This window comes from Acanthopagrus latus, chromosome 16, assembly GCF_904848185.1.
Source record: "Acanthopagrus latus isolate v.2019 chromosome 16, fAcaLat1.1, whole genome shotgun sequence".
In the NCBI taxonomy this organism is placed as follows: domain Eukaryota; kingdom Metazoa; phylum Chordata; class Actinopteri; order Spariformes; family Sparidae; genus Acanthopagrus; species Acanthopagrus latus.
In genome coordinates this window covers 18,321,979-18,348,700 of record NC_051054.1, presented here as the reverse complement: position 1 = coordinate 18,348,700, position 26,722 = coordinate 18,321,979, and the positions used below count along the sequence as shown (strand labels likewise).

The window sequence follows — 26,722 nt, the reverse complement described above, 5'->3', positions numbered from 1 at the left end:
ATCACTGCTTGCAGCTTTAATTATATTTGTAATCCATTTTCTCTCACTTTGGATTGGAATATTCCCCTTCCAACTGTCTTCCAACTTTTTATTGTCAACTCCTACTGCTGACGTGTGGAGGCTCCTTTGATACAAGTCCTCAGCTGCTCCTGATCAGCCACACCTGAAAAGGATCACTTATAGGCTTCCCACTGGTGAGAGATGTCAGCTTGTGTTTGATGAGCACTCGGTGAAGCTGGAGGCGTTGCTGCTGGAGAATGTACAGTGTAACGTGTCACAAAAAAGATGACCTCAGAGGTAATAAATGACTTACATTTTTTGAACGTGATGCTGGATCAGTTCAGATCAAACCTGTCTGATGGGTTCATTGCTCACCTCGGTGTTCCCACTGAGACAGTTCATTGTATTCGTGTGGCAACCATAACATGGCTCAGTAAATCCGGGTACTACTTGGTAAATGATGGACAGGACAAAGGTTGTCACTTTTTTTCTGGTTTATAGGTCCCTGCCCTTTGGCGCGGCCTGGCCTGGGAATCTTCAGTGCCCTTGGTGGTTCATCTATTGTTGGATCCAGAGGTTAGTCATTGGGGACACGGCTTTATTTAGATTATTATTTTATTTACAACAGACAAGCTCTGAATCTGTGACCACTGCTGATCATGCAACTGAACGTAACGCCCTACCTTTGACTTGACATAATTTAAAAGACTAATTTGAAAGAAAGTTAATTGTTGAGTTTCATTCCCAGTGACGGGCCAGCAACCAACCTAAAGTATCAGCATTTAATGAGTTGGAAAAATTAATCAAAAATCAACTATGTTAAAAACTGTGTCAGTGTCTAGGCATGGCACTTGGATGCATCATGTTTCATGAAGCAGGAGATGGTTTCACCAAACCTAGCCCCACAGTTTAAAGCAGGGATGGCCAAACTTTTTCCCCTGACGGGCCAAAGCTAAAGCTTGGTGGGCCATGGAACTAAGGCCTATTGTATTGCATTGTAATGATGCAAAATTGGTAATAGGATCTAAAGTTTCCTTAACTGACAAACTTTCTGCACAAACTGTCACTCTGAGGTTGTAACTCGGAGGGTATAAATTACTTATATTTTTTGATCATGATGCTGCATCATTTCAGATCAAACCTGTCTGATGGGTTCATTGCTCACCTCTGTGTTCTTACTGAGAAAGTTCTTTGTATTTCATTGTGATGTACTAATGACACTGGCGTGGCAACCACAACATGGCACAGTAGGTCACGTTACTATTTGGCACATGATGGACAGGACAATGGTTGTCAGTTTTTTCTGGTGTTTAGGTCCCTGCCCTTTGATGTAGCCTGTCCTGTGACTCTTCAGTGCCTTTGGTGGTTCATCTATTCTTGGGTCTAGAGGTTAATTCATTTGGACATCAATTAGTCATTATGGAAACAGTTTTATTTGGAACAAAATACAAGCTCTGAATCTGTGACCACTGCTTAGCACTCAACTGAATCAACTATCTTTCAAACTTGACCTTAAATGAATAAAAAGTAATCCTCAGTATGTTGAATATTCAGTGTCCATGCATGGCACTTAGATGCATCATGTTTCATGAAGCAGGAGATGGTTTCACCAAACCTAGCCCCACAGTTTAAAGCAGGGATGGCCAAACTTTTTCCCTTGATAGGCCAAAGCTAAATATCGGTGGGCCATGGAACTAAAGCCTATTGTATTGTATTGTATTGTATTGTAATGATGCAAAATCGGTAATAGGATCTAAAATTTTCTTACTTGAGAGACTTTCTGCACAAACTGTCACTCTGAGGTTGTAACTCGGAGGGTATAAATGACTTACATTTTTTGATCGTGATGCTGCATCATTTCAGATCAAACCTGTCTGATGGGTTCATTGCTCACCTCTGTGTCGTTACTGAGAAAGTTCTTTGTATTTCATTGTGATGTACTAATGACACTGGTGTGGCAACCACAACATGGCACAGTAGGTCACGTTACCATTTGGCACATGATGGACAGGACAATGGTTGTCAGTTTTTTCTGGTGTTTAGGTCCCTGCCCTTTGATGTAGCCTGTCCTGTGACTCTTCAGTGCCTTTGGTGGTTCATCTATTCTTGGGTCTAGAGGTTAATTCATTTGGACATCAATAAGTCATTAGGGATACAGTTTTATTTGGAACAGCATACAAGCTCTGAATCTGTGACCACTGCTTAGCACTCAACTGAATCAACTATCTTTCAAACTTGACCATAAATGAATAAAAATTAAACCTCGATACGGTGAATAATCAGTGTCTAGGCATGGCACTTAGATGCATCTTGTTTCATGAAGCAGGAGATGGTTTCACCAAATCTAGCCCCACAGTTTAAAGCAGGGATGGCCAAACGTTTTCCCTTGATGGGCCAAAGCTAAAGCTTGGTGGGCCATGGAACTAAGGCCTAAAGTATTGTATTGTAATGATGCAAAAGTTTTCCTTAATTGACAGACAGTGCACAAACTGTCACTCTGCCATCATGTTTGTGGAAATCCATGGGAAAAGATTCCTTTATAGTTTCTACCATGTGGCTCGAGAGGGCACAATAATTTAGAGTGTTTTTACCTCACAAAAACTATTCTGGCCTGTCTGCTTCAGAAGTACAACTGTTAACTAAAGATTTTTTTTTTTTTTATGTTTTTCATAAATCATCTAACCTGTAACATTTATTTTCTATAACTTTTTCTGTGTACTTGATTGTCCATGCTATTCCTTTGCAATGTGATCCCTATATTGTAATGTAATTTTCTTCCCAAACACATTCAAATCTAAAGGCCTTTACACTCTGGGGAAGTGATGATTAACGAAACAGGCAAAAATATTCTCCTGCTAATGACTAAAATAGCAGATCGAAAATATTCATGGGCTGTCTGTTTAAGCAGTTAACAATCCCCTGCTTCCTCTCTACATCACCACATGAACATGCAGCGGTAATTGCCAAACATGGAGGAGGAGCCGGCTGTCTGTGTGTTCTCAGGCTCTTTTTAAAGAGTTCTCTGTCCTTATTGAATAAAGTGGGCAGGGATACTAGAACATTTATTTAGTATTTTACTGCATGAACAGTGGAACATGGAGATTTGTAACATGTATTTTTATTCAAAAATATATCAGCAGCAGCAGCTTTATAGTAACAATACTGAAACTGGTTGTTTTCAGTGGTGGCTACTGCTCTACCTACCATACCCTACTTAATGAAGGGTTGAATTGCCACTCACTGTCAGTCATTCGGTTTGACCTCAAAAGAATACTTAAGCATACTCTCTGAAAGTCATAATGCTTGAAACCTCATGGCATAAAAGAACCTTTTCTTTATATGTCACTTGCTTCATCCCCTCCAAACTCTAGCATTCATTTGCTGAGAAGTTTTGTCTGAAACAGTTTTTTTGTTGAAATCAAACTAGGCACTGTGACAACAAGAGTGCACGTAGATCTACAGTTGAGATGATCTTTTGTTCGTCACTGCCGGCTGCTGCCGCACACGAAGCATCATAGTTGCATCAGCACCATGTCAAGCATGAATTTCAAGTGCATTGCTCATGTATCAACAGGCCGTGACACTCACAGTTGACTCTACTGACGGCAATCAACCCTGAATAAAACTGAGGTATTTCTGATAGTGGTGTTTACCACCATAAATACTCCCTACAGTCTGCATCTAAAACTTTGGAAAACAGGTGGGGGGAGGATGGCGGTTACATCTGCAGATGGACTCACCACCCAGTCAAATTCACGAGCCGAGTGAATGAGCCCAGAGTAAAGGAGTGTTCACAATTTATACACAGATAACAACAAGGTCAGGGGAAGAGACAAGCACTCTCGGCGCCAGCAGTGATTAAGCTACACACATACGTCCATACGACTATCCCAATCAGACAGGCTTCTCATCGACACAAGACATAAAGTTAAAGCATAAAATTATCAGACATAAAACATGAGACAAGAAGGCGACTTTCTATCTGAGTTTTGGCTGGTTCGTGACTCTATTCCAATCATATAGCGCATAGGTTAGGTGTTCATACATTTGCAGTCACATGAAGCAAGTTAGATAAATGTTTTTAAGAAATAGTTCAAAATTCATCAACCCATAATGAAAAGGAATTTTCCCATCACAATTCCTCCCTTTGAGCATACTATGCTCGCTACAGACTAGATTAAAAAAAAAAATTCCTTCGTAAGTAATAGTGAAGGATAAAAAAATCAAGTCAGCTTGGAAAACAGATTCTTTTCACAGCTCAAAAGACATGCTCAAACATCAGTCATGATTATTCTACAATAAAGCACTTTGGTGCTGTTTGCAGTGGCTGGCGTGAACCCAGGTGGCTCTCTCTGCCATCTTCACTGCCGTCTCCGTGGTCAGAAGCACTTGGAGCGGACTATTCCATCTGCAAGCTCTCCAGTTCTTCTGAGATCTCGAATGACGACCCAATCCCCTGGCTCCAAATCATGCAGTTTGTGGGCTGCTGGGGCAGGCAGAGCGTCCTTGATCTGTTTGTGAATATCAGAAAGAACAGAGGACAGGTTTGCACAATAACGCAACATTTCATCCTCACACTGACCTGTCCCTGGGAGCTGTCTCGTGCTGAGGCAACCAATGTGTGATGTGCAATTGGCTTTCCTGAAGCCGTCAGGAATTTTCTGTTTGCCCAAATTTGACCAAATGAATGACAAACTCCCCAGGCATAACGACTGTCTGTGAAAATGTTAACAGACTTGTCCTTGGCCAATGTGCATGCTTTCCTTAATGCTACAAGGTCTGCGGCTTGAGCGGAGTAGTTTGAGGGGAGAGGTTCAGCTAGAACAATGTCATGTAATGTTGTGACTGCAAAACCTGTTTGGTTCTTTCCTGTCCCTGGGTCCCTTGATGCTGAGCCATCCACAAACAGTTCCAGGTCTGCATTCTGAAGTGGCACTTCCTGCAGATCAGATCTGGGAGAGCAGACTTCATTAATGATAGCAACACAGTCGTGTGCCTCTCCATCGTCAGCTGTGGGAAGAAGGGTAGCAGGATTAAGAACTGTACATCGTTTCACAGTAGTGTTTGGGAGCTCTAGCAGAATGGTGTTGTCACAACTTCAGCCAGACTTTAGTTTTTCATCTGTCTGTTTCATGTTTTCTCCTCACTAACTCTCATGTCATTTCAGACCCTGCCTCTCCCCCCTGCTCTGCATTACCTGTTGGTTTGATCCACCTGATCTGCTCCACCCCCTTACTCACCTGCTCCTCATCAGCTAATCAGCCCCCTCAGTATTTATACTGAGCCTGTTCCCTCAGCTCTTTGCCAGATTGTCTAGTGTGTTTACCTAGCTCTCCAGCGTTCTGTATTTTTTGATTCTGATCCTGCCTGCTTGTGATTTGACCTGCCTTTTGGACTTCGGACTCTCCCTCTTGCCTGCTCCCTTTGGATTTGTTTGCCTCGCTGACTGACTACCTGGTTTGACCCTCGCTTGAAATTAAACTTATTCTTTTGCAACTGAACTGTTTTTTTTTGTGTCGTGCTATTGGGTTCCTGCCTGCCATTTTGTGGAGCCTGACAGGTGTTGTATCTCAGCCACCTAGCAGCTGAGAGATGAGAGGTTTTCTGCTCCAGCAAAGTCAAGGAGACAGCGTAGGGTACCAGCAGTGTCAGATCAGAATACCCTACAATGTCTCGAGAGGCCATCACTGCTTTCTCTGCAGCAGCCACAGCTCTGAGGCAGGCAGGCAAGCCTGCTGCCACTGAATTAAGTTTTGATGAAAAGTACGCTACAGGCCTGTTGCGGCCCCCGTGGTCTTGTAGCAATACGGAAGTCATGTACCCACCCTTTTCGTCGACTGTCTCGGTGAAAGGTTGTGAGCAGTCAGGCAGGCCCAGAGTCGGGGGAGACTGCAGGGCCAGTTTGAGGTCAGTGAATGCTTTGTCAGCGTCAGTCGTCCACTCAACTTTGTCGTTCGCATTGAGGCCTTTCCCATGGGCGATTGCTGCCAATGGTGCCTCTATTTCTGCGTAGTTCAGGATCCATTGTCTGCAATATGACGTCATACCCAAAAAACTCATTACTTGTTTTTTGGTGAGAGGCCTCGGAATAGACTGGATTGCAGCTATTCTGGAGGGAGAGAGAGTCTTCCCTTCCCTTGTGATCACGTGACCTAGGAAAACAACTTCCTCACAGACAAACTGCAGCTTTGACAGGCTTGCTTTGTGTCCGTTATCAGCCAGATGGGAGAGCAAGGCCACTGTGTCTGCTACACAGGCTTCTCTGGTGGGAGAGCAAATCAACAGATCATCCACATAAGTCAACAGTGCACTATTGCTGGGCAGCTTTAAAGAATCCAAATTGTCGCGCAGTGCTGCGTTAAAAATTGTTGGTGACTCAGACAGGCCCTGGCACAAGCGTGTGAATGTGTAGGTCTTATTTTCAAACGCAAACCAGAATTAGCTGTCTGGGTGAACAGGAATGCTGAAGAAAGCATTGGCTAGATCAACAACAGAGAACCACTTACTGTCGGGTGGAACTTGTGAGAGAATGGTGTGAGGGTTGGGGACGGTTGGCGCGTGTGCATGAATGGCTGCATTTACTGCTTGTAGGTCTTGTACAAACCTCCATTCGTCGGGCTGGCCCACTGGTTTGATCTTTTTGACTGGGAAGATTGGCGTGCGCACGGGTGAATTTTCACACGAAACGATGACGCCGCCCTTGTGGAGTGCCTCATGCACTGGTTTGATGCCATCCACAGCCTCTTTTTTCAGGGGATACTGGTTCTGGCACGGCCTGTAGGAAGATTTTGGAGTGATTATTACAGGTTCTGCATATTTGATAAGCCCAACATCATGTTTATGCTGTGCCCATAAGTGTGCTGGCACTTGGCTTAACTCTGGTACCTCAGTGACGTCATCAACAAAAAATCTTTCATGACAAGCATCAAAAGAATCAAAACAACCCTTATTTGACCTGACAAATTTTGACAAATCCCATTTTGTGTCAGGTATGAGCTCAACAGATCGTACTGCAGTTATTACAGCTGAAAACCTTTTTCTGTATGTTTTCAAACGGCGGTGATACTCAACATGTGGATCGGATGTCTGTGTTCAACCTGTTGCATCATTGCATGCCCTGGTCCATGGTCCCAATTCCTGCCACCCTTTCCCCTTTGGTTTGATCATGAGGGAATATGAGGGTCAGTTCGGTACCAAGAACAAACGCTGAGAGTGGGAATCCGTCAGAGTTACAGAAGCAACACACATTTTGTCGTTCCAATACAACCGCACAAGCCTCAGTTTATCTTGTCCCTGTCTCTCCCTGCACCAGTTTTTTTCAAAGCTCGTATCAGGACCGAGGGAGATGTGTGCTGTGCACTGAAGGTCTTGTGATCTCACCATGTCTGCGTGTGTGTTGCGTGTGTGCGCTGTGCATGCTCTGGCTGTCTGCAGGAGGGTGTGATTTACAGAATCAAGAGCTGTGAGGGGGAGCTGCCAGTGATATGAGTAAAAAAGATCTTCTTTACCATACTTCATGAATGCGGCTGCTTCCCTAACCACCACTAACCCCTCCGGAGTCGATCTTAAACCGATACCCAAAGCACACATCAGATCTCTCCCCATGAGATTCACGGGACAGTGTTTAGAAAGCAGGAAAGAGTGTTTAAAACGGCCCTGTAGCTCATCTTCGCATGCAAGTGGAGTGGTGTACCTTTCTGTCATTGAGGAACCTGAAACTCCTACTGTTTTTAAGATAGCGTGCACTCATCTTCGGTGTAGGGTTTAGCGCATCATGTCTAATGAGAGATATCGTTGCCCCTGAATCTACCAAAAAGGTGACGTGTGTTTGCCCTATTGTGAAAGTGTGCGTAGGCATGTTTTGGTATGCTTCAGAGGAAAATGAAGCATAGAATTCAGTTAGCTTTTCTTCTGATGTTTTTTGTTTATTTTCAAGATATGTGATAGCTTGTAGTGTAAGGGCATACATCTCTTGTGGTGTGTGTGTGTGTGTGTGTCCCGTAGTTGGGCCTCCCAGGAAGTGACTTCATGGATACCTCCCATGACTCGGGGCTTCGCGAGGCCACTGTGTGTGGCGTGGCCTGCGGTGAGTCTGACCAGATAGTCCGCTAAGAGTTCATTGTCACGTTGTTTGCGGGCAGAAATCTTCCCCATGTCTAATTTCAGAGGGAAGGTCTGTCTGATTCTGTAACATAGTCCTCCAATGACGTCTTTGTATGCCAAATTGTCGTCGCTGGCCCAGTCAGAGTTCTCTCCCCTAATGTCCTCTACGGGGGAAGTCGCCCGCAACTCGGGCCCACGTTGTACCCATCTGAACCATCAGCAGGTGTTGTAGTTCAGCAGTGGTGGGCTTGAACTGTCGGCAAAAGGTTATGAGCTGAACCGCAAACTCCGCTCCCCCATTGCGGACGTCTGGAAGCGATGCGGCAGCGTCCTTCATGTCACTGTATGTCCAAGGCCTATAAACCAGTTGCACTCGACCCTCACTCCCCACCACCTCCACCATGGGAGCCTGGTATTCTGTCTTCAGGCGGTTGTACACAGAGTTGCTCTGTGTGTGGTGAGGGCTGTGGCTGACGGTGGCATACGGTGGTGGTGTGTTTAGGCTCTCAACCACCAGCGATCGCCTCGCTCTGCCCCACCCTGGGTGGAATTCTCGCCGTACGACGGGTGGTGGGTGTCGTAAGAAGGCGGGCGGCGCGGAGGACATCCCAGCTGCTAGTCCGTAGTCTCCGGGCGCCGGGACGGTTGGTTGGCTGTAGGCTGCTGGTTCTCAGTTCACGTCCGGTGGCCCTGGAGTCTTCTCGTGGCGGGCAGACGGTGCAGATGGTGCAGACGACTTAGTCGGAGCCGAGTCCAGATCGGGATCTAGTTTGAGACACTGAGACTGAGAGGTTAGAGGAGCTGGCCCTGCCTGCCTGTTCTTATCCCTGTGAAAAGCTTCCCAATCTGGTTCAAATGTCTGTTTGTTCTTTCCCCTCTTCCCACTTGGAAACCCACACTCTCGGACCCACACATCAAGTTGATCCACACTCTTCTTACCGTAATTGGCATTCATATACTGAATGTGAGGGGAGGTCAGCTTGAGTGGATAATCGTTGTCCCCCTGAATTTTGCTGTTTCCTGAACCCATTTTGGTTTTTATTACCCTCGAATTGATTATAAAAAATTTCTAAAGGAAACAAGGTGTTGTTAAAAATATTTTTCTTTCACTCGAGTGGATTTGAGACCAAGGAGCGGTAAAATCAACAAAAGAAATGAATAAAAGGCAATGCAATGACCTAGACAACTGTTTTCTAATAAAAACCCAAGAACTGCAGAATTTGTAACTTCGGGAAAAACCCAATAGAGACAAACAATTGACACATGCAACTGAAAAACTCAACAACTAACACAGAAACAGACGGAGACCGACAATTTACACATGTGAACGAAAACTCAACAACTTACACAAAAACAAACTGGAGATCTTCTAATTTCTAAAGTCACTCAGAGGAGGGAATGAAAGGAAAAAGACGCATTGGAAAGAAATGAAATGTTAGTTCTGTCTGTGTCTGAGCAGGCCCTTGGCACTGCGACCCACTTTGAGAAATTACTTTCCCCCTAACGAGAGAGAGGGACAAATCCGGGCATCTACCAGATCACCAGTGGTCATTTAGACAATAGAGATCGGGTCTTCAAAGTTTATTCAAACAATGGCAATTTCCCACGTGATTTGCTCTATTCCCAAGAAGGAAAAACTCAGTGCTCGCTGGCTCTCAGTTCCTCTCTATCACAAACCGGAGTTCTCTAGAAAAAACTCACAGGGACTGAAACCCTTTTGAAGCTTCCTTGATTCTACAGCGGTTCGAAACCCAAACCTGTCCTGTTGACACACCTGTCACGCCCACCCGAAAGTGACGAGAATCGATTCAAGTACGTACACACACACACGTGACGGTCTGTTGAATATTGGCTTACCGAGAAGACAGCTTCCACATGGTTCTGTAGATCACAGCTGTGAGCGAGCCACCTTGCCTCAGGCGTCAGGCCCTCATGTCTCTGCTCCTTTGATGGCGAGGTTGAGGTTTTGGAGTCCGAGCTCCCGGGTACCCTTTGAACCGTCTGCACTGAGTTTAAGGCGCTCTCTCACAGAAGTGATCCCATCCCTCGTCGCCAAATTGTGGCGGAAATTTCTGTCAATAAAAGAGTAAAGTCAGATCTGTCTTTTCTGTAAGTTTAATCCAACCATCTGCAGATGGACTCACCACCCAGTCAAATTCACGAGCCGAGTGAATGAGCCCCGAGTAAAGGAGTATTCACAATTTATCCACAGATAACAACAAGGTCAGGGGAAGAGACAAGCACTCTGCGCCAGCAGTGATTAAGCTACACACACGTACTTACGACTATCCCAATCAGACAGGCTTCTCATCGACCCAAGACATAAAGTTAAGACTTCATGATGCATGACCTGGGACTCTGTGCGAAGCATAAAATTATCAGACATAAAACATGAGACAAGAAGGCGACTTTCTATCTGAGTTTTGGCTGGTTCGTGACTCTATTCCAATCATATAGCGCATAGGTTAGGTGTTCATACATTTGCAGTCACATGAAGCAAGTTAGATAAATGTTTTTAAGAAATAGTTCAAAATTCATCAACCCATAATGAAAAGGAATTTTCCCATCACAGGAGATCATAAGCAGAATAGAACTCCTTGAAAGTTAAATGTCATCCCAAATCATGGAGTGACACTAATACAGGGACTGTGATGTGTAGTTTCCTGTCGCAGTCTCCACTGATTGTCCCTCTTGTGTTAACACTCAGGGAGAGCCTCGGCAAAACCAAGTAACATTTCCTCTGTCCAAGCTGGGTTTGTGCGGAAGGGCAGTCTGTGCATACGTCTGGCCTGTTCACTCTGCCTGGCCAGACACACTGCTGTGAGCTTGCTCGGCAAGCCAAAGAGGACAGTGTTTTTTTTACGGGGGAAGTACAGCTGGCAGTCTGCTGTTTCAAGACCACCGCTGGCTATTTGTTATACAAAGGTCATGATGTCTGTAAAGTGACATTGCTGTTGAGAAGGTATTTTTGGCCACTTTGAACACCAGCAAGCTGAGTGTCATCTAGTTCCCTTATTTGGAGAGAAAGCAGAAATCTCTGTGGCCGATGTCATGGTTGACAGTTGTCAACTGTCATACTACACTGTGATGTACTGTGTCTGTTTTATGTCATGTTTTTCTGTTGGATTGATACTTCTAGGTCAAGGAGCTGCCAAACATCCTAGATGCTGACAAAGTGGAGGGAAGTCTTTGTAAAATCAGTCAGCCATTGATAAGAGAAACACTGAATATCTGAGTTACTCTAGTGTGGGCTGGTTCACTTTACCTTCACTGTGGGCTTCCTGCACTCTGATTATTTAAGGACAGGTTTGCACAGCCTGTACTGACTTTGACTGCTAGACTCTTGCAGGCTACTGCAGGCTAAAAAAATGGCTTGTTATTTCATTGATGTTCTACTTGTAATGCTTTTCTGCATTATTCTACCATGTTTTTCAACAGAAGTTGGACATTTAAACTGTAAGTAATTTTATATATATCTATATATTATTATTTTTTTATTTTTTTCTGAAAAAAAAATATGCACATTCCTCTTGTTTAGTATTAATGTTAAGGTTTTGGGTTTAAAGTTTTCAAATACAGCTGGGAAAGCTTCTGCTTTTGGTGTTGTGTATTGAAGTGATGAAGCCTCAAATACAAAGGTATAAAATACAGAGACAGAAGTTCTGGCTGTCAGTATGGTCTAAATGCAGGCCATCCTCAAGAGTGACCATGCAAGTAAGAATATAGTGAGGGATGCCAACAAGACACCTATGACTACTCTGAAGAAGTTAAAAATGCACTAAATACTGACTTAAGGGGGTGAATTCTTATGCTATCACTTCTTTTATACATTGGCATTTTTTTGGAAATCTTTTTATTTTGTATACGTTTTGTATATTGACCAGAATTCCATTTATAAAAGCAATAAAAGGGGAAAACATCCGAGGGGGTGAATACTTTTTACAGGCACTCTAAATACCTTACTTGCGTAATACACTTCCACCACTGTAGATGGCTGATATTCTAGTTACAGACTGAGTGTGTAATACCATTTCAGCTGATGTTCATGAGGTTGTGATACTGTTTACTTTCCAGCTACATTGCCCAGAGAACTGCTGATCTCCTCATATCAAGAAAGCCTTCAAATGGTGCATGAGACGTTCCTCCACTCCAGACAGCGGTATTTAACTACTACTAATTTTTTAAGTCATCACATTGTCTGCCACAGTTTTAACTGAAACAATAGATGTCAAAGACAGGACAGAGTAAAACCAAATCTCTTATTTAATCTGTCAATTTCTGTGCCCAGACGAAGCACGCAGTCGTCTTCCCTGCATGTGTTTACATTCCTTCAGCAAACCAAGCCTGAGACCCTGGAGATTCCTCAACGTGCAGAGGTGTTTCAAACAACTCTGCAAGTACTAAAGAGCAAAGCAGGACAAATATATAAAAGGGATCTCACAGCCACAGGTAGCATTGCTTTCATAAATCCAGTGGAACTCCTTTAGAGGCAGTTGGACACCATTGAGTGAAAACAAATTTAACAAAAGCAAAATTCCTAATTGGTCTGCTGCTACTATTCTTACCATTTGAATAGTCTCATAAAAAACTGAAAAAATAAATCCATGGAGACCAAAATCCTTATGAAGAAGATGGATGTTTTCAATTAATAATTCCAATTTAATTTCTTTAATTTCTCATGTATTAACTTTACTATGTCACTGTGCTAGAACTGTTGTCATGGAAGGACGTGGAGCTGATTGCAGAGCTGTCTCAATGTGTTCCTGCAACACATCCAGCCACCTGTCAGCACAGTCATCAGAACAAGTACCGCTCTATATCTGGCCTCTGCAATAACAGGTAGATAACTGACATCTTAACTTTAAATAAGTCAAAGAACCAGGACTGCTTTTACTGTTAGAAAGTAACATGTCTTGTTTGCAGTATAAGTTCCAATAATGCAGACATAGGACCCTATTTTAATTGCACAACCAATGCAAAGCAGTAGGTTTACTGCTCAGAGATTGCTGCATTGTTTCATGTATGTGCAGAAGTGGAAAGGGTTGGCTGAAGTGGAACATGAGTCAGAGTATGGGGTGTTCATTTGTACTATCATGACATACATAGAAAAATAAATACCTTTTTAGTCATCACATCAAATTGGTGCTATTTCAGTTTAGTTAAATTCTTCTGTATTAACATCATAATGCTCACATTATATTGTAAGATGTGACAACGTTGGCACAGGTATGGATTTCAAAAATAAAGCATCAGACTTTTCTAAGAAAGTTTACGAGGACACTGTTATGCACACAACTGAGGAGCAGCTGTAATCTGATGTTAGTCTCGTGTGTAGAGGTGTGTGTGGTTATTTTGTAGCAGCCTGGTGTCATTTTAAAAAAGAAAGTAATTTAATGGAGGTAAAGTGGATGGTCATGTGCTGGCTCTTGACTTATCCACGGTCAGGATAACATTTTAAATAAACTTATGTGTGAGGGGTGTTTAATACTGACAAACTCCAGAATAACTTCAAACATTTTTTTCTCTTAAAGGGTAACTCCAACAATTTTACACATTAAAGTGTGTTTACAGGTCTTGGGGAGTACTAATGCATAAGTGTAAAAATCTGATACATTGCCTCCAGTAATGTGACTTAATTTTATTGTGGGTAAATAAGGAGCCCGGATTTGAAAAGGAACATATGTGTGGAATAAAAATATATTTTTCAAATTGACTATAATGAATCCAACAATGTTATAGGGGTGCAATGCCGGAAGAAATTTATCAGACTACATGCAGCTTCCACTGGAGCCACAAAAGACTTTATACTACTTTTTTTTCACACAGGTTGTAGTTCTCCACAAGACCTGTAAACACTTTTATGTGACAAATTGGTGCTTACCCTTTAAACATAACTAAAGTAGTAGTAAATTGACAGAGTACTTTCTTTCATGTAGATGGAAGGCTCTTACTTTGTCATTTTTATTTCAGTCAACCACTATCTGTAGCAACGATTGGCTGAAAAAAATACAAGTCTCCTTGCAGCATATGGTTTTTCCCCAAGGAAAAAAGTCCCCCCTTATATGCTCATAACAGAAAATTAAGATGTTCACCATTGTATCAGCCAAGGATAGAGCCCCAAAATATTTAGCCAACCCCTCAATCTGCTGACTTAAAAACTGTAGAATTCTAAACTCCTGATGACCTTCTGGAGGAAAACAAATGATTCAGTGATGCATATACCGTTTTGCATTGCAGTATATTTGGACGCACTTCTTGATTCTTTTTTTTAGGCAAAATCCTCTCTGGGGAGCAGCCAACACTCCCTTGGTCAGATGGCTTCCAGCTGAATACGAAGACGGGGAGACAGAACCCAAGGGTTGGAACCGAGGACGGCTCTATAATGGATTCCAACTTCCCTTGGTAATCTACAAAATCCTGGTCAGACAGACACAAAAGTCTCGGTGGAGAAATTAAAAATGAAATGAGTTCACCCTGCGAACCCAAGTTGATGTAGCTTTCCATTTTATTTTTCTAACCTGTTTTACGGTAGATAAAGTCCACTGCAATTTAGGGAACAGCGGAGGAGTGTGAGAGATGACACAGATTACAGCTGCATTTGAATAATGTGGCCTGTGCTTTAAAAGACACTATTTAAGACAAATAATTTGTAACAGTATTTGCATTGAATTTTAGTCTTAATTTATGTACGAGTATGAGTAAGGTCCTGTCGTGAAAGAACTGAAATACGTTTGTAAGAGTTGTGCTTTGTATTATTAATAATCTTAATCTTGTTTTTTTTTTTTTATTTCTTATTAACAAGGTCAAAAATCTAGGATGCTTAATGCATTACATTACACAATTTTAATCAGTTGCCAGTGCTTTTGTTGGAGAGATACTACAAGAAGCAAGACACTTGCCAGAATGTATCACAGCTACTTTGTTGAGTTTAAGCCATTAATCTATTTATGACATAACTTAATGAATAAAAGAAAACGCTCAGTCACACAAACAAGAAAGCTGTCATCCATCACAATCCCTGACTAGGACATGATGGGCCTTCCCCAGACGATATGTTAATTTCCGTTAATGATGAGATGGTAAACACACTGACTGATAAATGATGAGTCTATGGCTAAGGTAAACGCAAATGCGCAATCGCTGTCGTCTATTAACACATCTTGTGTCAACAGCCACGCGAAGTCAGCAGGAAAATACTGAGGAGCTCTTCTAAAGGAAAGGATGATGTCTATTCACAGCTACTGGTGGAGTGGGGTCAGTACATAGCTCATGACATAAGTTTCACACCTCAGAGCAAAGGCAGTGCTGCTTTTCCCACTGGGGTGGACTGTTTGGCTACATGTGAAAATGTGCATCCATGCTTCCCCATCCAGGTAAACTGAAAGCACTGCAGTTTTGTACATTTTGTTGACCTGTTGTGATTTGTTCTTGCATTGCTATTGCAATCCAGCCTCTAAATTTCAAAATACTTCAGATTTTGGGAGGTATTTGTTAAGATTGATACTACTCTGATATCTGTCTGTTTAATACAAAGCTGGAGCCAGGGAAAGGGAAAAACAGAAAAATATAATGAGTCTCCTTTAAAGGGACAGATATGAGTTCTCTTTTTATTTAAACCCACAAGAAAGCAAGCATATTCCCAAAGTGCTATTAATCATTTAAATGAATACACACAGCCAAAAGTAGTTTTTGATTAATACATTTGTTTTCTTCACAGATAGATGATACTGTATCTGGTGCACAAGGCTGCATGCCTTTTTTTCGCTCCATACCAGCCTGCTACATCAGTCCTGTGTGTAATGTTGGACAAGCAGTGCAGCGACAACAGATGAATGCCATGACATCTTTTATAGATGCTTCGGTCGTGTATGGCCACACTCCAAAGCTGGAGACCTCTCTCCGTGACCTTGATGGCCTCAATGGGAAACTTGCAGTCAATGACCAATTCAAGGACCCCAAGGGAAGACCCTACCTTCCATATGTAGCCACCCTGCCATCAGCCTGCCACCAGGGACCACAGGGGGAGAGAGTGGAGTGTTTCAGTGCTGGAGACAGTCGGGTCAATGAGGGTCTGCCCCTGACTACTTTGCATACACTGTGGCTTAGGGAACACAATCGGATAGCAGAGGCACTGAAACACATAAATGGTCACTGGAGCCCAGAAACTATATACCAGGAAACTCGGAAGATTATTGGAGCTCTGCACCAGGTATGTGACTACCAACTAACTAAAAGCATCATTTCACTATTAAGTTATTCTTTAAGCATTTTTGTTAAATTTGTGGAAAATCGCAATCACATTCTGACACTAATCAATAAATCAAAGGGAAAAAATTCCAGTAACTCTTGCTGTTGCATACGTCTAATAAGTCCATCCAACTATCTCATTTGGCTCACCTGAAAAGATTACGTAGGATACCTCTCTTTCTGCTTAATTATCTGTTGATGTGAATGCACTCTACCCTTTGCACTCATTACGTATGACCAAAGTCTTCCAAAGGGCCAGGCCGATGTATTGCTAAAGCTATTAGCAAACTAGTGGCACAAGAATAGAAGACAAAGTGCAGCCATGTTTCACAATACTAATATACTAGGTTGACGGTGTTAAATAATAACAATATGTCCTGTTCGTTGTTTAAGTTCATTGTGACAATGTCAGATGTTATTTTCTGTACATGTGAGTGCGACATGAGGAAGATGCATATGGTTAGTGATGACAGCGATGCACTGCACTCCATGAAACCTGTATGCGATGCAGCAGCAGTGAGAGAAAGTAATTTGTTTGTGATGGCCATTTTGCTTGTGTTTATGTAATTGTGGCATTTCACAATTGTTCATGTATTTATTAGTCTAAAAAAGCAAACTGTGTGTGTTGAATTTAGCAAACTAGACGCTAACCCATCTAGAAGTTAGCCAGTTAGAGCTACAGGGCAGTCTGTAGTTGGTGTAGTCAGACAGTGCATTCTCCAGTGGTTCTGGAGGGAGGAGGTTGTTTTCTTTTTGTTGGATACGTTTGGAATTTTTTAGCTTGCCCTTGCTGGTTTCCACAGTCTTACAACCACCTCTGATCTTATTGAAAAATGCACTGCCCTGATATGCCAGAATAAACAGCAAGGTTGTTTACATGTATTGTTTTTCTTTTTCATAAATGTACCCTTTTTTACCCATTTGTCTTTAATTCACTAGGAAAAGGCAATTCTCATAGATTTAGTAGACACTGGTAGAGTTGCCAGTGCATGATGACCTGTACATGTTTGACAACTAGCAAGATAAAATAGAGAAAAAAACTGCTTGTAGTGTAATAGAAGTTCTGTTAATTTTGATCAGTTGTAAATACCTGCATGTTTCAGACCCTTCTGTAATGTGCTTAAAACGCTTCTCTTCAAGACAAAATATTGTAATGTAGTAAGGAGTTTTGTTTGTAGTTAGCACCTACTACTCACCTAGACTGACAAATTGTTACAGACCTGGGATTTGTATTTATGACGGTGGTGTTGCACTCAAACTGTTTGGATTTCTAAATCAAATACAAAATTAATTTAATTTACTCAAAATGTAGGGAATTTATGAATAATGTTGTTAAAATTAGATGTTACTGTAAATCAGTCGAAATCTATGTGTTAAAGTCTGGCTCAATGTGAATTCAAGGTGCATTCTCAAACCTTTTCACTATAAGGACCACTTAACTCACACCAATTAGACCAGGAACCCTCATTTGATCCTTGTATTACTTATAGACAAAGTAACAGTGAAAATGAATTGTCCTTTTTGCTTGGAACTCCGTCAAGCCACTGGAAACATGAAGTTAAGTTATCTGGTCAATGCCATCATTCTTTGTTTACATCAAAGGCAGATGCTGTTACATTATTATCGTCATTGTCATTATCATTATCATCAAAGCAGCTAATGCAGATCATTGTGTCTAATTCCAATACTTATTTTGCAGTGACAACTGCATGGCACAAAATGTGTCATCCTATTTCGAGACGTTACAGAAATAATCATCTCACTGGAACTCCCATAAGGATCCCTTTCAGCTGTGCGCAACATATTGTTAATAATTTAACAACATGCTTGTCATGCACACAATCCTTATTCTGACTGTCATGAATGATTATGTAAGAGCTTATTTTTGTTACATTTCTAATGCCCCTTCTCCTTTTGACTCCCAGATCATAACCATGAGAGATTATGTTCCAAAGATTATTGGCCCAGAGTCTTTTGAACATTATATTGGACCATTTGAGGGATACGATCCAACTGTGGACCCATCAGCCTCCAATGTGTTTGCCACTGCAGCACTCAGGTTCGGTCATGCTACCATCCCTCCAATTCTGAGGAGACTAAACGAGAGCTTCCAGGAACATGAGCACTTCCCCCACTTAAGACTGCACAACACTTTCTTCAGTCCATGGAGAATAGTCAAAGAAGGTCGGTACACTCTTACGAAGCTGCCTTTTTTAAGTAATAATGTATTCTGCAAGCACATGTGATGGAAAAATTACCTTATTTAGGTCAGCTTCAGAGCTTAATATCTTTCTGTTAGTATAACATAAAAGTGACTCATAAGTTGGACCACTGAATAGACATTTCTTAGGAGTTGAAAGGCCTGCATCAGAAGCTGCATTAACTCATCTGACAGACCGCAGGGACCAATACATTCCGTATTTATTACTTACTACATACTTATATTTAAGACGGTACTTAATCTGTGTTATACAGATGCACTGTTATAGGCATACCAACAGATTCCAGAGCAGCTTCTTTTACAACTCATCTAGTCTTTCAGTTTACCTTGGGGTCTCCCACATGCCCTTGGGTGAACGCTTTGACTGGTGAAGAACCCTGGCTGCTGTTGTATGTTCTAAGTTCTATATCGTAGGCAACTGGATGTGTTTCAGTTTCTTGAAGTTTCACCTTCCATGCAAGAGGATTCTTCAGTTCTGACTAACTGGAGAGGAGTTGACCCAATTGGCATTCATGTGGGTTGTTGGGGTTAGGTTAGCCCAGGTGCCATTTGTTTATGGAGGGGTTGTTTTGTCTCCCTAATGTACAAATCTTTGCTGTCCTGGCTGCATTGAACAGCATAAACTACCTTCCTCTGCTTATGTCTGAGTGTTTTGTCCTGAGGATGAACAAGTTTCTGCCTCCACTTGTGCTACATTTGAAGTAAACCGGAATATGATGGTCTTTGAAGATCTTCCTGAGGTTCTCAGATGTTCCTGCGACATAAGGAGTTACAATACTGTTACATTTTCCAGCATTTCCTCTCTGTCTGCTCTAGATCTTTTAGAAGTTTTGTGTGTGAATTGGCGGGCAGAGCTGAAAAAGCATGTGCGGGCAAGGTGTCCTACAAACCTGACTCAGTTACACCAGTTCAGTCAGGAGGAATGGGTCAAATTCCATCAAACAGTTGCAAGAAGCTTGTGGCAGGATACCCAAAACGTTTTCCCCAAGTCAAACAGTTTAAAGGCAATGCTACCAAATACTAATGAAATGTATGGAAACATCTGACTTTGGAGAAAGTAATACAAATGTGTCTAAAAAATTGTCTCTCATTATTCTGGCATTTAGCAAATATAAATAATTTTGGTAATCTTAACTGACCTAAAACAGGAAAACTTTGGTGTGATTTAAAGTCAGACAGTGGGAAAAAAAAAACGTTATGTGTCTTTTTATACAGTGTATGTAAACTTCTGGTTTGAAGTGTATATTCTGTTTTCTTGACTGTGCGGGATGAGAGACTGCAGGCAGGTGAGACAGACAAAAAATGAACAGTGAGTCAAGTCACATGATTGCTCAGTTTTGAAGTCCAAATTGTTTAAAAAATTAGTGCATGACTGGAAAAAAAGTGGGGGAAAGCTGTATTTTATATTGCCTTTGTTGTGTTTAGGTGGAATTGAACCAATCCTGAGAGGTATAATTGGAAGTGCAGCATCAGCTCATAGTGCAGACATGATGGTATCAGAGGAGCTAACAGAGAGGCTAGTTGTCCTCAACGTGCCACAGCACCTGGACCTGGCTTCACTGAATCTGCAGAGAGGACGAGATCACGCTCTCCCAGGTAAGCGCTGGATGGAGAGAGAGGGAATTTTGTTAAGACGCTCTAATCCCAGTGACAATCAACAAATGACCTGCTTAATCCTAAAAGCTTCAAACCTGTTCCCTTATCCTTTCCTTTGTGTAAACAATTCAATGTTCATTCATTCATACATATGTTTACACAAACCTGTCTCTTGGGAATTCCATTTGTATGTTATTAAATCGTTAATGTCATTGGATGCTGAACTATATAATTGCTGCTCAGATTGTATTCAGAGACGTTTCATTAAGTGAATGAAATGTATTGAGTCGGCGTTTGTTGGGATGTATGGTGGACAAGGAGCAGGACTGTTAAACTAGGGTTCAGGTCCTGACCAGTCCAGATTAGGCAACAAGAGCACTTTCATTAAAGGCGCAAATATAATAATGTTAGTTGAAAACAAAAATATATATACAGTATATACTGTATACTGTATTACATTATGAACATAAAGTTAAATAACAGTTTTGACATTATGACGTCTATGTATTGTGTTGCAGAGATATATACTGATGTTAGCATCCTAACCAGCTAGTCCCGAACCTGTCCCGGTCCACTATTCCTGTGCCAATAGTCTGAACAGCAACACTCTCCTAGGCCACTTAATTCTACCGTCATAAATTACTATGGTGATATGCTGCCCCCTGTTTGCTTTGGGTGTGATTTGTATGTGGTGGTCAGACCATGTTCTTTTTCTGTGCTTAACCAAGTGCTTCCAGTGCCTAAACATACCCATAAAAAAGATGAATAATTCTGTGGCCACTGTAAGTGGATAATATACATCTAATACGTAGAATACTGGCTACCCGCTAAGCTAATAATCCAAGCAAATAGGAGGAGTATACCACCAGAATATCGTTAACTGCTGCTAACTTAAGTAATACCTATATGATCTTACTCCAATAAGCAAGACTGGAGCTCGAGGTGTTGCTTAGTGTTGGTCTACCACCTCTTGAAGTACAAAGTAATTGACTCTACAACACAATCAGAGACATCTTTGACATAATGTCAAAACTGTTGTTTCTTCACATTTTGTTGATAATTAGAATTACTTGTGAATATTTTAAACTTGAAATCTTTCATATTTTTATCTTACAAATGTCAATATCAATATTTATGTGACTTGCCTGTGACACTAGTAACAATACTTTCTCATTACATTAATCGAAAGGTAATTTGGTCATCGCTATCTTTCACTCAAAACGTTGCACTGTTATTAGTTATACTTGTTTGTAATTGTAATTTCTAACAGACAGGACCATCCGTCTGTAAAGTCATTCCAAATAAGTTAGCCAGCTTGGCTACTGAAAGTCTTGAATGTGCATGCTCCATAGGCCCCCACAAAGCAGAAGCTCCCAGTACTTCTTTAGTTTGATGCAACCCAGAGCAGCTGTCTCAGAATTGAACAGGACCCCAACTTTGAAGCTGTATCCAGTTTTCATTAAAGGTCCATGGGCCAGCACCTCTTAGGCTCACAATTTCACACTTGATATCTAATTCATTTAAGCTATTAAACCCCTAACACAGTGATGACAATACCCCAAGAGGTCACAGTGCTGGCAAAGAAACAGTCTGACACATAACAAATGTTGTGCTTTCATAGAGGGTTGTTACACTTGAGTTTTTGTGCAGGTTAGACAAATTATATGTGTACCATGTACATAAGATTAAGATTTAGAGGCTCTGGTAGGTTGTTTGTAATCTGTAGACAACTAACTTGCTTCCCTCTGCTCTCAGCTAAGCTATGACAACCATCTTGTAGGTCCACCTCCTTAGGCTATAGTAGCATTGATCTTTTCATCTACTCTTGAAAGAAAGTCCAATGCAAATAATATTCTCATTATGAAATTGTATTGTTCTGAAATTACTTTTCAGGATACAATGATTGGCGAACATTCTGTGGATTGAAGACCATAAAGACACTGGATGATTTCAAAGAGGTTGTGAGAGATGACAGCATTGCTAAGAAGATATTCAAAATATATAAGCATCCTGACAATATCGATGTATGGCTTGGAGGGCTTGTTGAAAACATGTTACCTGGCTCAAGAACGGGTCCCCTCTTTGCTTGTCTGATCGGAAAGCAGATGAAAGCACACCGTGATGGCGATAGGTTCATTAATATTTGATTTTTATTTTCTTGTATTAATATTATGTATGTCACTATGGACTACATGTGCCATGATTTCAGAGATCTAAATTTTAATTACATTTCCTGTCTACTTTTGGAGACTTCATTTTTGTTTTGTTTTTTTGTTCGTTTGTTTTTCAGGTTTTGGTGGGAGGCTGAAGGTGTTTTCACCCAGCAACAGAAGGCTGAACTTTTAAAAGGTTCTCTATCCCAGATCATCTGTGACAACACTGACATAAGAGAAGTCCCTCCTGATTCTTTCGGGCTCAGGAAATACCCCTCTGGTCACATCTCTTGTGACTGTATACAGTCTATGACTCTGGAGGCTTGGAGAGAGGAGAAGAGCCAAGGTATTCTAGTACTGGTCTTAATATTTAATAAAATTACTTTATGTCATTTTAATTTTATTGTTCCACTACACATTAACATAAATAATTTTTATCATTCAATTCCAGACTTAGAACAGTGTGGCACTCCAAGAACAATAAAGAATGGGGATTTTATTTTGTCCTCTCTATCTGGCAAACTGGTTGCCCAGTACTCCTGTTACCATGGTTTCAAGTTAAGGGGTGCAGCTGCAGTAGTTTGTGAGGGAAAACAATGGAGTGATCAACCCCCACAATGCACAAGTATGTGAACTATTTCTGCCACAGTTTTGCATCATATCATGTGTTTGTGATGATTCAGTTATATTGTCTATGATTTATAGCATACCCCAATTTTTGTGCTGCGTATTGATACACAGACGAGCCTGGGGAGGATTTGTTCATACACCACAGATGTGCATCAGCAACATATAGTATCTGTCCTTGGTCATGCAGTCAGCACTGTAGTGTTGTTGTCTGACTGGAGCTTTACTGCTATCGGCTGGCATGAATAAATAAAGAGAAATGTTCTAGCAGGAAATATGTTGGGAATGTGGCTACTTTAAGATGTGAACCATCTGCCTGTGAGTCTAAATCTCAGTGGAATTGTTAAGCTGCATTTTATTATCCCCAAGTTCAGCAAAAAGCACAAAGCTGGACGTACTTTAAATGCCACCCATTTTTAAGCAGCCATTTATGTCAGAGTAGTATTAAAATCCTTGCAGAGACCTGGAGTTGGGTAATTTATCATAGTAAGTGTCTAATAACTCTCTACTCTATGAGATACAGTAAATATTGTTATGGGATTTAAGTTAATATTATTTTCAAATGATGAGAAAAGGGAAAAAAAAATTGACAACGATCCTAAAGCTTGATTTGATTAACTTTTAACTACTCTTTATTCAAATTGTGTTGTCAGCGCAGAGAAAAAGCATTGAGAGGAATTAATATGATTCTCAAATATATTGTCATTGCCCTGGCAGTCAGATAATTTGTCAGCAGACACCACTAACGGCTCAGACTTTATTTTCTGCTGATCTTTTGCTTTTATCAACAACTGGCATGACCATGACCATTTAATAGGTCTGTAATGAACACAATTTTGACTAATCATAATCATGGACAATCAAAATTTTTAGCCAACAACAGTCTTGCTCATGCCAAGGGCAGGAGAATTCCCCACCACATTATTTTAATGGTTATAAGGCAGTTTTGGCCACTCATCATACCTGATGTCCACCTCCCCCATCAGCGGCCCTGTCTCTCAATGTTACAAGATATTTTATTGCACAACTTTGAGGAAAATTCTAATTTTGCTCTCATAAATCTGAGTTAGATGTCATGATTATGAGACACTAAGCTAAGAAGGTTGACTGCCATTAGCTGGCTTGATTGTTAGATGTGTGATATCAAACTGACCTTGTTGTTTGTTTACAGGAACTCACTAAGACGCTGACTAACCACCCGAACCAGAACTGCTTCAGAGTTACATAACCAACCTCAGGGAATCATTGCTATCCTTGCTCTCTTTCTTTTTGTGTCATGATTTTGTAGATTAAGAGTCTGTTTTTGTAAACATCGAATAAGACACATTTTACAAAATGAATCTCATATTCTGGAATCTGTTTAATATATGTTAAACTTTTATTCCATCTCTTGAATTGCAGTTAGATAAACATTGTTCAATAAAAATATATACACACTCAACTATAAATCAAAGGACGTGTTATCATTCCTTACTTACCATGCGAAGTTGTGCAATTCCTTTCTTGAGCGCAGCTTTCCCTGCAGGTTACATTCACATTTGACCATAATGACAATTATATTCTATCAAATTATGATTAATGACTAACAAGTACGGTCAGGATGAAAAAGAGGCGTTTTGTACAATAACCCCCTTCAATTACATGCTGACACACTTGTGCATTACTATGGTTACCAAATGTTTTATATAAACAAAGGGTTTCGACAGATACAAGAATACTTCCTGAACAGTTCACCATCTGGAGAATAATTTGGTTTAGTTTTGAATTCACACATCTTCTGACATAAAATCCTGTTTTTGCTTGAAGCAAGCAGTCCTGTTGTTCAGTTTACCATGGGTTCAACTGACAGACAAGGCACCCTTACAATTACCTGCCAAACTACTAAACATAGCACAAAAAGTAAGGACATTTGTATTTGGTAATTTACTTATTTGTTGTAACAGTGCCGATTGGCAATGAATCTAATATGTATGTATTGTATGTATTGTATTTCCCTTTTAAATGGTGCCACATTTGCAAGGAGCATGCATTTATGGGATGATTTTCTCAGCTTATTCTGCTTTTGACTCTAAGGTTCCACTGGATGCATGTGCGTTGCATTCTGGATCAGGTATGCTTTTGTTCCATCATCTGCTATCTGGCCACTCCAATCAGCTACGTTTTGAGTGCGGCATGGAGCAGCACTGCCGGACAGACCGAGGAGTTCCTAGGATAATTATATAATTACATGTGACTGCAGTTATAGGTATGTAACCCAACAAAACGAAGAAGCCCTGAGTACCTGCTGTCTGGACCCTGCTGAAACTGGGTTGGAGCAGATACGCAGGGCTTCTTCATGCCAGAGCCATAAGAGAGCCAAGCCGGACCGGACACATATCTGGTGAAACCAAGCCGTGACTCTTGTTTGGTGTGTTTTTGGTGGATTGGATGATTTAATTCTGAAGACACAAGACATACTGGCAATTTAACAATTTATTAATTTTAACAAACAGGAGCCTCAGTAGCATGTGGAAGAACCATACACAGCCACAACAGCCTGGCACCTCCTCATCACGCCCGGTAAGGGTCAACACCAGAAAACATCTATCTATCAACCCAAAGGAAGTACACTTGTGAAACACCAATAAAACATTTGTGGTCTGACTGCTGTTTTAGGCCTGAGGCATATCATGAATCATGAAGTTGGCTTCATAGTTGACTGTTGACAGGTGTATGCAGTGTTGACTGGTAGGTTAGTCAGTACAATAGATTCCTGTAAATCTTATGAACCTGTCAATAGCTTTCTCTTCCAAGTAATGTGCTGAAAACTGAGTGGCAGGGAGGCAAACGCTGCGCTGCAGCACGAATGCTGCCTGTGTGGAGACAAAGACAAGTGAGCTGCAGCAGCTCAGCAACGCAGCAGCCTTGCATTACTGCACAAAGTTCCAATGTGAATAAATGTAATGAAGGACTACAGCTGCCAAGTTAAAAAATGCTGCCAAACTTCTAGTCTGCCTGAGAGTGACAAACGTGAGTGACTGTGCTGAACTACAGTCTTGTCCCAGTGATGCTCCTTGTTTACAAAGACATATTAACTTCGCTCTAAGACACTGAAACTAATCCGCCTGGTTGTACCAGTATGGCCTGTGTCATCTGGCCTTGGGATGGATATTATTTCTCATGAGAGATTTCTCAGTGCTGATCCTGAGTCAGAAATATGTGATTGGTTTGGGGACATTTCAATGTATGAGTCAGTAAAGAAACATTTGAAGCCCAGTGAAAACAGGGTAGGGAAAGACGCATCTTCCAATGTGACTCATCATATAAGATGTGTCATTCTCCTTGATGTTTTGCTTAGATTATGCAATGGGAGGCAATGGCTTTTATATTAGACTTGTGTATATGAGACTTGACTCAAATTCTATACATGCCATCTTAACAAGCTTATTCATGGTTGAGCAGGATCAAGCATAATGAGATTTCTAGTATTTCCTGTGTGTCGGAACTGAGTCATAAATATAGTGGGACTGAATAAGCCACCATGGGTTAAAATGCATTACTTCTAACTTATAAAAATGCATAAAATGTACATATCATCACATATCATCATCCTGAGATACAGTTAATCAGTATGTGGCGTTTGAATGGAATTGAATCAGAACAGTTTACTGTCCTGTACCATGTAGTTGCTCAGCTAAATAAATAAATGTCATTATGTCATGTAAATGTCGTCATAATGAATTTACAGCATTTGGTCATTTGATATGAGTTAGTCAAAATGAAATGAACTGAAACT

General features: G+C 41.2%; 2 protein-coding genes across 8 annotated transcripts; one reads left to right on the top strand and one right to left on the bottom strand.

The window, feature by feature from the left end:
• Window positions 1–505: 505 nt before the first annotated feature.
• On the top strand, window positions 506–25,946 carry tpo (thyroid peroxidase). Of its 4 annotated transcripts, XM_037072384.1 has the most exons (15): window positions 506–576; window positions 12,178–12,262; window positions 12,392–12,552; window positions 12,813–12,942; window positions 14,376–14,505; window positions 15,276–15,476; window positions 15,821–16,312; window positions 18,276–18,534; window positions 19,997–20,167; window positions 22,061–22,298; window positions 22,458–22,666; window positions 22,772–22,945; window positions 24,754–24,846; window positions 25,021–25,192; window positions 25,440–25,946. In XM_037072384.1, exons 2-14 carry the CDS (start codon window positions 12,228–12,230, stop codon window positions 25,110–25,112), a joined length of 2,385 nt encoding a protein of 794 aa, XP_036928279.1. In that variant the 5' UTR covers window positions 506–576; window positions 12,178–12,227; the 3' UTR covers window positions 25,113–25,192; window positions 25,440–25,946. The 4 variants fall into 4 exon arrangements, with proteins under 4 accessions (XP_036928279.1, XP_036928281.1, XP_036928278.1 ...); XM_037072386.1 differs by lacking the exons at window positions 506–576; window positions 24,754–24,846; window positions 25,021–25,192; window positions 25,440–25,946 and adding exons at window positions 11,450–11,559; window positions 24,119–24,381; XM_037072383.1 differs by lacking the exons at window positions 506–576; window positions 24,754–24,846; window positions 25,021–25,192; window positions 25,440–25,946 and adding exons at window positions 11,450–11,559; window positions 23,062–24,381.
• Window positions 3,884–10,368, bottom strand: LOC119005007. Of its 4 annotated transcripts, XM_037072389.1 has the most exons (5): window positions 9,961–10,365; window positions 6,605–6,775; window positions 5,826–6,262; window positions 4,855–5,010; window positions 3,884–4,511 (listed from the first exon to the last, which is right to left on the bottom strand). In XM_037072389.1, exons 1-5 carry the CDS (start codon window positions 9,978–9,980, stop codon window positions 4,468–4,470), a joined length of 828 nt encoding a protein of 275 aa, XP_036928284.1. In that variant the 5' UTR covers window positions 9,981–10,365; the 3' UTR covers window positions 3,884–4,467. The 4 variants fall into 4 exon arrangements, 3 of the variants coding, with proteins under 3 accessions (XP_036928284.1, XP_036928283.1, XP_036928285.1); XM_037072388.1 differs by having other exon boundaries at window positions 3,884–5,010; XM_037072390.1 differs by lacking the exon at window positions 5,826–6,262 and having other exon boundaries at window positions 3,884–4,952; window positions 9,961–10,368.
• Window positions 25,947–26,722: the final 776 nt, after the last annotated feature.

What these genes read in the sequence shown, in the direction of transcription:
- LOC119005007 (XM_037072388.1), bottom strand. Translation starts at nt 9,980, where the DNA reads ATGTGGAAGCTGTCTTCTCG. An exon ending in GGCCAGCCCGACGAATGGAG is followed by an intron (nt 6,263 to 6,604) that starts GTTTGTACAAGA and finishes CTCTCCCACCAG; the next exon opens with AGAAGCCTGTGTAGCAGACA. An exon ending in CGAGACAGTCGACGAAAAGG is followed by an intron (nt 5,011 to 5,825) that starts GTGGGTACATGA and finishes TTCTTCCCACAG; the next exon opens with CTGACGATGGAGAGGCACAC.
- tpo (XM_037072383.1), top strand. Translation starts at nt 11,472, where the DNA reads ATGGCTTGTTATTTCATTGATGTTCTACTTGTAATGCTTTTCTGCATT. An exon ending in ATGGATTCCAACTTCCCTTG is followed by an intron (nt 14,506 to 15,275) that starts GTAATCTACAAA and finishes TTGTGTCAACAG; the next exon opens with CCACGCGAAGTCAGCAGGAA. An exon ending in ATGGAGAATAGTCAAAGAAG is followed by an intron (nt 18,535 to 19,996) that starts GTCGGTACACTC and finishes TGTTGTGTTTAG; the next exon opens with GTGGAATTGAACCAATCCTG.